The 8,889-nt window shown below is 39.3% G+C and overlaps 1 protein-coding gene across 1 annotated transcript in view; it reads left to right on the top strand.

Annotated features, from left to right (window-relative positions):
- Positions 1–2,038: 2,038 nt before the first annotated feature.
- UPP1 (uridine phosphorylase 1) overlaps positions 2,039–8,889 on the top strand; it is an 8,691-nt gene continuing 1,840 nt past the window's right edge. The window contains exons 1-5 of the mRNA XM_010008325.1: positions 2,039–2,106; positions 4,941–5,058; positions 5,547–5,705; positions 6,723–6,837; positions 7,289–7,498. Coding sequence (XP_010006627.1) covers positions 2,054–2,106; positions 4,941–5,058; positions 5,547–5,705; positions 6,723–6,837; positions 7,289–7,498 — 655 coding nt within the window. The 5' untranslated portion in view covers positions 2,039–2,053. The remainder of the gene's footprint in view (positions 2,107–4,940; positions 5,059–5,546; positions 5,706–6,722; positions 6,838–7,288; positions 7,499–8,889) is intronic.

An 8,889-nucleotide genomic window follows, 5' to 3' on the forward strand; every position in this document is an offset into this window, starting at 1 on the left:
GCCCCGAGGGGCTGCGCTGGGTGCGGTCTCGGCAGGGGAGCCACAGGGTGAAAAGCAGCGTTGCCATGACTGCGGTTTTCCTAATGATGGATCAACACTAAACTCGCAAACTCGAGCTTTTTCCTTCATTCTTAAAGCTGTTATGAACTGCGGGTTTCGTTTTACCGAAAAGAAAAAAAACCCAACAACAGGAAAAGGAAGAGCGATAGCGATGATAATGGCTTCTGCTTGGTTTTAAAACGTTGGCCAGAGGATTTGCAGACGTTCAAGCGGGCTGTGCCCTTTCTTGAGCCGAGTCCTGCTCTGAGCCCATTATTCGTGAACGTCAGCTTTAACTTCGGCTGGGGAAGGCTGCTGAAACTTTTAACGTGGCTGTACGTTTTCCATGTGTTTGGACAGTGTGAGAATTTTGTGCCTTTCTATCGATTGGCTGCCTGTCAGTTGCTCCCCGATTTCCTGAAGGGAAAGCTGCTTCCTGCTCGCTCCTTTCTTCTCCTCTTGCCGAGGCATCTCCTGTTGGGCACTGTTGCAGAGGGTATTCTGGACCTTTGGACTGGCAGAACTTTGTTCTCATTTTTTTTTTGAAGTACATCATTAATTAGGAGAACACAGGACCAAGAACACTCTTACAAATAACGTGTTTGCTTAATGCTGTGAACAGCAGCTGAATTAATATTTATTTGCAGTCAATTACCATGTAGGTACATAAAAATCACTTTGCTGTTTCTTCTTCTAACTGCCGGTTACTAGGACTCATGGCACTGTACTTTTCTTGGAAAAAAATACGGATTTTTCCCACAATGCACACATTTGTGACACCCTGTAGTAACTGGCTATAATCATACAACAATACGGATGCATAATTGATTTGAAGTGCGACTTTTACACTTTACCTCCTTGGGCACTGATTCTAGTCCATGTTTATAGTAGCTCTAGTACAGGTGAAGTTCAGATCTATTTAGTAAAGGTTGTTATTTTAAATGAGGAAAACTAAACGTCCTTATAAATGTGAATACATTTCCATTATTCAGTGGCTTTTAATGGGCAGACTTTGGGTTTATTATGCTTGGCTCTTCCATTCTTTCAAAACTCATGTGCTACGTAATTCTTTTGCAAGACTGATTTCTTTCTGTTTCCTTGAAGTGTAATCCTGTCTCTGTTATCAGTGTGCTGGCTCTTTGTGAGGGAGAGTAGAGCAAAACTTTGTGATTCAGTTCTTCCTTTAAGGGCTTTCCCAGGAAGTACCAACTTTGGCACGTAGCCTTAATCACTTCTGAAAATAACAACAAACAGATCATTCAATAATTATATATCTGTCATCGTATCAGCACCAAAGCTCAGTGATACATTTGTCTATTTAAATGAAAAGGAGAATGCAGAAAGCAGAAGTTTTCTGGTATGGGTTAGGGTAATGGATTAGGAAAAAATATGTTCAGGACAGATAAACTAGGCTGCTGTGACTTTTTGGAGTCATGTTTGGTTTAGTCTTCCTCACCCTTAGGTTGGAGATAGAAATGCTCTTAAGGTCAGTAGGAGGAGTTTAATGAAGAGAATATTATGAGTAAGATGCTTCCTGGACTCGGGTTTCAGGCATGTGACAGAAATGAGCTTTAGAGACCTTCTGGAGCCAGGAGTGAAAGGGGGCTAAAGCTACTTCAGCAGTCACTGTCGCTGTGGGAGGTACAGATGCAAAAGGATTAGTTAGTTAGCTGTGAGACTTACCTCTCTCTGCCCTGTGAGCTAGGTGTTGCTGATACCACAGAACAGAAGCACTGGTGAGATGGGGCTTTGTTGCTCAGGCATTAGTTTGGGCTTCAGTGGTTTGAAAGTGGTGATGCTTGGCCATAAAAAATCGCAGTTGCTCATTTTGCTGTAATTTGAAAAGCTGCAGTGTGGCTGGATTATTTTGGGGGTTCCGTATTCATGACAGTATCATATAGAAGTATGATATAGAAGGTTTCTATCACTGTTAATGATGCTAGCGTTACAGGTGGAATTATTCTGATGCACTTATATCTCGTTTTTTTAAACACAATTCTAGGTACAAGCATAAATGGCTCCTGGTGTCTCAAATGAGAAGAAAGCTGATGATGAACAGTCTTCAAAGTAAGATTCAGAAATTAATTATCTTGTCCAAGTTTACACTTTCTCCCCAAACTCATAACACTCTCATTTATTTTAAGATAAAGTTTATGATACAAATATTGATTATAACATCCAGTATCTACTAGAAGCTGTTTTGACAGATGAAGTCTCTATCTGCTTTAACTAGGCCTACACAGAGGGCTTTGCTGGCTAGCCCTTTTCATTTATCATGACAGTGAATTTTTCGAAGCATAGGTGATACCTGTTTTAATATATTTTTTAATCCAGTGAGCTGTTTAATTGTTGACTTTTGTTTTTGCATATGGCCAGACCTACCTGCTTCAAGAATTTGAACAATTATTTTGATCTGTTTATCTGGTCCTTACTGTAGGCTTATTTTAGTAAAATGTGTGTGTGTGGTCCTCAGGTGCTTGTGTTTTGTTTAAACCTCCGGAAGTTGTAGGTGCTTTACAACAGTGCAAGGGGAATAAACTGTCAGCTCCTTAGAATTACAGGCCAAATATTTTTATCAGGCAAACTTTGCCTCTACTGTAAATCCATGGCATTGGTCCTAGGTACACATAGGAATACACATAGTAAGCATAGTAATATGCTTACTTTTATTGCCCGTTTTACCCCAGGGTCCAAGTCTGCAATCAGATCCGGATGGGCAGATAACCAGTACAAGTTAGTAAAAGCCCCTAGCTGCAGTGAGGCAGTGGGTTGAAAGGTGTTGTTGGTAGGGTATGAGATCAAAAAGGTGAAATACAGTCACTGCCAAAGAAGGAAGCAAGCTGTATTTAGGCCAGGCATGAGGACAGTGGTGTTGGCACACACCACATTAATTTCCCTGTACTTTTAATAGAGGCCTCGCCTTTTCCCAGTTTATTTCCTGGAGAGAAGCTTCTGTTGCTGGTATTCTCATAACGAGGGAAATAATTTTTGCTTGCCTGAGAACAAATTGTGAAGTGATTTCAAATTATTGCCTATTTGTATGTAAAAGCCATTCCAATAAACATCAACACAGCCAGCTATTTGATCTGCATTAGTGAGTGACCTGTAAAATATGGGTAGAGAGTCCCACAAAACCAAACAGGAATAATTCAGAGGAGACACCCTGGGAACTTTACTGATGTGAGCTGGCAAAATCCTGGGCTGCTTGTCCCTTTCTGAAGACCCATAAATTGTTCTTTATTTCTCCCAGAGTCAAACAGGTCTCTTGGAGGGAAGAACAAAGGCAACCAAAGCCTTTGGATCTACCACAGGTGGAATTTGTATGATGAGAGGGATATGAGGCATGTGGGAGATGGAAAGAAATTACTCCTGAAGGGGTGAATGAATCCTCTGCTTTGTTGGGCTGCTAGTCTGTGGAGGACAGGGACAAGCAGGGTGGTTTGGGATGGATACCTTTTTCTTTGTGTAGCCACTGCTGGATACTTAGTGACCTGGGAGAAAGAATTTAAAGAACAGAAACAATTGTTATACTCAGAATATTGGGATTGTAACTATTTGCTTTCTGAGGGACAGTTCAGACACCTCAGTATGGGCATTGAGGCCACTATAGGCTTCTTAAGGTAATCAATTCGTCCTGCATAGAATCTACAGAAAAGCACTGCCTTTATGGAGAGGCATTAGGAGACAGACAAGACAGCCTAAAACATCTAAAATAGCACCAAACATCTATGTTTAGGCTTTGTAGTTGTTCCTGTAATGCCTTAACAATTTTTTGCATAAACTCCAGGCAAACATTTTTGTTTGTCTCCTCTGGCAAAGCAGTTTGTATTTGCTGAGCCATTCAGTGTCTGCTGTGAGCCTTCATTAAGCTATTAAGTCATCTTCTTATGTCTGGCATTACTTACTTACTTACTACTTGATTTCATCTCTCAGAAACTACTTTGAAGTATCGACCAGTATTTTGCTTAAGCTTGTGATTATTGACTAGTCTTTCCTACCTGTTTCAATTGAACTTAAAACACCAGGCATAGAAGGCAGACGTTTTATGACTCATTCAGCTTGCTTGGTTAGTCTACTGCCAAATTTTCCATGAAGTCAATCCCACATAATGCAGTTTTCCCTCCTTGCCTTGTCATTTCCTGATTCTTCTGAAAGGTACCTTTTTTTAAGCTTCCTTACAGGAAGCAACTTAAGAGAAAGCTGGTTCTTTTTACTTCTTCCTCTCTCCTTTGCATTTTTTTTTCTCATCCATGGTTTTCTCTTTGCTTCACATTTCTGTTTGCCCCTTTCCTCTCCTGTATCAGATCCTCTTATCTTTTTGTTACCATTCTCATGCTGTAGAGTTTTTGCCTCCTAGCTGGATGACACAGAGTTGCAGTGAGCCAAATTAACAGAAATCCCCTTTGTAGGGGATAGAAAAGCCCAAATCATTCCACCTCTCTCAGCCGGCTAGGAGGGTCAGTCAAAACACAGATGTCAAGTTTGCTTTCCAGCTTTGTATAGATTATCTATGTAGTAAGGTGGTCTGTTGAATATTCCCAGGTCCTGCTGCCATTGTTCTGCCCATAAAGGCCCCCGCTGGTTTACAGCTTGAATATTAAGATAAAGGTTGCAGTGTTGCAAGTGCATCTTGCCATCTGGGATTTTCTTCAACAATTTCATCCTGTGGAATAAATGGAATGTTAAATATCTTATATGATTTATTAGGAGATATAAGGTGGTCATGAAACGTAGCATTTCATAATTTCATAACATAATGAATGAGGAAACAAAAGGTATTGCAGGCATACTTAGGTGTGGCATTTCTCAACTTTTACTGATTGACTTTGCAAAATTAGCATCCGTTCAGTGTAGGGGTTTCTGAATACTCTGTATGTCTCACAATGCTGCTGTCCCGGCAGAGAGAATTATATCTGTCTCTGCAACCCTCACCTGGAGAAAATGAAAGAAGACATCCTGTACCATTTTGCTCTTGGGACTGGTACCCATGATTTTCCAGCATTGTTTGGAGATGTTAAGGTAGGACACTGCATTTCATTCAAAAAGCCTAAGCTTGTCTGCATAAGGTGGAAGTATAGCTGTCTTCAAAGTAAGACTAAACGTGCCAGTCTACCACCAACTGAGGAATTAATAGGAAGGGGGTAAAATTTTGTGGGGCTTGTCACTTTCAATAGTAAGCAGATTGGGGTAATTGTTTCTGACTGTCTCTCTTCATCCAGTAAAAAGGCAAATGCTGCAGTCTTTATTCAGGTAGAACTCCATTTTGGGGGGGCTTTCAAGCTTTTACTAGTTTAAAGAGGATGAAGGCATTTGAGTGCTTATATTGAAGGGTTTGGTTTCTTCTGTATTTTTTCTTGATGACCTTTTAGAATGATTATGAGAAAAATCACATCTGGGAATAGCTTTGTATTAACTGAATGTAGCTGCATCCTCATGTTGGTGTTTGCATATTTTTTGCTATTCTGAGTCATGCAATTGATTTTGTTTTGTTGAATACTGCCCTCCAGTTTGTATGTGTTGGAGGAAGTCCTTCACGGATGAAAGCTTTTATCACCTACATAGCTGAAGAACTGGGGCTTGGGAGCCCTGGCTGTGACTTTCCCAACATCTGTGCTGGAACGGACCGTTACGCAATGTACAAAGTGGGGCCTGTTTTGTCAGTCAGTGTAAGTACCTCATTTAATCAGGTATGGGACACAGTTCAGTGTTGCTGTTTGAAGCAGAAAATCAGAATGCACATTTCTTTTAAACACTTAATAGATGGAGGCAGGTTTCTAAGTATGTGCCAGCCATGCTCAAAATAGTGCAATCAGCTAAGAATGCCTTTTTAGCCTTTTATTCTAAGAGGGCAAATCTCTGAGACCTTCACTCCTTTCTTGCCTCCTTTTTCCTTAGTGTTATCACTGAGATGTTGCAGCAATGGCCTAATAATTTTTTGAGCAGACTTACCATTGCTTTATCCCTGTCCTGTGTCCTGCATAAAGGGCAAAAAAGGTCACTTGATGCATGTGTGGTATTGGAAAAAATGACTGTATTACATCCAGAGCTAAGTGTCATTGTCAAATGTGCTAACATAGCTTAAGAGTAGCATTTGATGTGATTTGTGCTGCCAACTCATGTATACATTTTAAAACTTCATACCTTTAATTTATAGATACATACTTCAATGGCAATTTCATAACTGCAGTATCATTCTCCACCTTTTTGAGCTGTAATTATTGCATGATCATGCAAGCTAAGGTGGACTTACATTTGCTGAACTTTGTGACTAAAACACAGTGCCTGTGTTTTGGAAAAACTTAGCTTAACTATTCACTAGCACTTCAAGTTGGTAAAATATCAGAATGGGGTTTTTCTTGTGTTTCAGAAAAGTTCTGTGATTAAATTAATTTGTCAACTGTTAGAAAAGAACACTACTTATACTCTTGAGAATGTAAATATTTTATAATTAATTATTTTCAGAAATACTGTACTTGAGCCATAGTCTGTGAAAGCCAGTGGGAGTCTTTCTGTTTACCTGCAGTAGCCTTTCGGTTGGACCATTGGTTAGCGTTTTTGTGAGAGTGAGTTAGGAGACATTTGGAAAAAAATACCAGGAAGGAGATACTGTGCAGCTCCTTCTTCCTCATGTATTTTGCATTGTCTGTGTGAATGTTGAATATGAATTTCTGCTTTCATTTCAGCACGGTATGGGCATTCCTTCTATTTCAATCATGTTGCACGAGCTGATCAAACTGTTGTATCATGCCAAGTGTTCCAACATAACCATTATTCGCATTGGCACCTCTGGTGGAATAGGTATTTCCCCTCTTGATTTATTTTTTTTCTTCAAACCAAAGCATCTTTGTAGGAGAGTAAAGCATCTCTCTGCACATAAGTGGTTGATGGTCAGAACAGTTTTCCACAGGAGATGAATTTTGAAGGAAAAGGCAATATCTACCCCCAAACAGAGACAATGCACTTAAGAGATGTGACAATGTGAGAAGTACATTCCTGTCCTGTATGAAAAATATAAGATAAGAAAGACTATATAGTGAAAAAGGAAAAAAAAGAAAAAGTTATTTTGGAAATTATTTCTAATAATAATCTGGAGCAGCTAGGCATGTGCAGAAAAAAATCTCTTGGTGAATTCAGGGGCAAAATTGCCACCTCTAAAGGAAGCAGGATTGGATCAAAATGTATGTTTTATGTGTGTGGAAACAAAGCATTAACTATATTGTGAAGCTTTACTTCTTTCTTTTTACTGCAGGTCTGGAGCCAGGCTCTGTGGTTATAACTAGGCAGTCTGTAGATGCCACCTTCAAACCTCAGTTTGAACAGGTTGTTCTGGGAAAGACTGTAATTCGCAGTACAAACCTAGATGAACAGCTCACTAAGGAGCTGATGCAGTGCAGTAATGAAATCGGTCAATTCAATACAGTCATTGGGAACACTATGTGCACTCTGGATTTCTATGAAGGTAAGATTTCTGTCTGGTGACAGACTAACAGAAGTATGTTGGTAAGCAGCAATAGATAAACATTAAGTAATATTTTAACATCAAGGTTCCAGTTCACTGAACAGGGTGCATTCCCTACTTTGAGTTGTCTTGTCAACTGTAATTAACCTGTTCTTCATATATGCAAAATTAAGCATTGTGCTTAGCAATTTGCTGAATTGAACATTTAATTTTGTGGAGTTTTATTTCCCCCCAGCTCTAACAGATCCTCTGAAAAACATATAGTCTGTCTATATGCTTTTCAAGTACATGTCAGTTGGGTGTGTTTTGTCACAAAATTACTGTGATTTACTGGGGCATCCTAGAGAATTAGAGGAGTGAGCATTATTTGTGTCTGGTTTGTGCTGTTTTTTGGTTTTGTTTTTTTTTATCTTTTTGTTTGGTTGATTGGTTTCTTTTTGTCACTCATTAAGTATCTAAAGTAAATATTTTCCAAAAGAAGTGTTGGAACTTGTTTCCAGTGCATGTTTTGAGCAAATCAGTGATCATACAGCTGAAGACGATATTCTGCTGAGTTGTGTCAATGCTGGTATCTAGGAGGGACAAACCTCCAAGGCTTACTTTGCATAAACATACATTCAGGCGCTTTTCTCATCTCCTAGGTCTATTCACAAGCAGCTTTCATTTTCTTTAGCTGTTACTGAATAGGTGACAAAGGGTCCAATGCAGAAGAGAACACTGGTTTTCATGGTAGTGCTCAAGCTTGGCCAGAAGCAGACACAATCAGTTTGTTTGTCTCCTCAGTCACCAATCACAGGTGCAAGCTACACTAAAAAAGGTGTGTCAGGAATGTTTCTAGGTCACACAGCAAAAACAGAACAGGCTCAAGGGCATTAATCTGGGAGTACACCTCCTGAAAACAAAAGGTACTGAGTAAAAGACTGTGTAATATATCTTTACTGTACATAACCTGCTGCTGTTTTATCTGTAGGTGTTATTCTGGAACAATTTGAATAAACTGATTTTCTAAAAAAATTATAGTAGTGATAGCTTAAGCGGCTCTTCATCTCTTACCTTAGAGAGTCTGTAAGTAATAAAATGTTTATCCTCTTAAGGTAGCATCAGGAAAGCATTATCAAGCTTGGCAGTTATTATAGACAATGATGAAACAGAAAAAATACAGCACTTCCATGCAGCTTCAAGTTTGTTGCTGAATTTTGACACATGCTGCATGAGGGAAACTACTAGTATTTTCCCATTTATGAATTTGAGAATTTAAGCTGGAGAAAACCAATTAAAGTAACTGTGATTCACATTATTAAAAAATGCAAGTCATATGTAGAGTTTCCAACGATAGCTAAGAATAGCTTTGTCCAATTTGTCTTGTGCATGAAAATAAAGAATATTAGTAA

This window comes from Chaetura pelagica, unplaced genomic scaffold (assembly GCF_000747805.2).
Source record: "Chaetura pelagica isolate M959 unplaced genomic scaffold, ChaPel_1.0 scaffold71, whole genome shotgun sequence".
Taxonomy (NCBI): Eukaryota; Metazoa; Chordata; class Aves; order Apodiformes; family Apodidae; genus Chaetura; species Chaetura pelagica.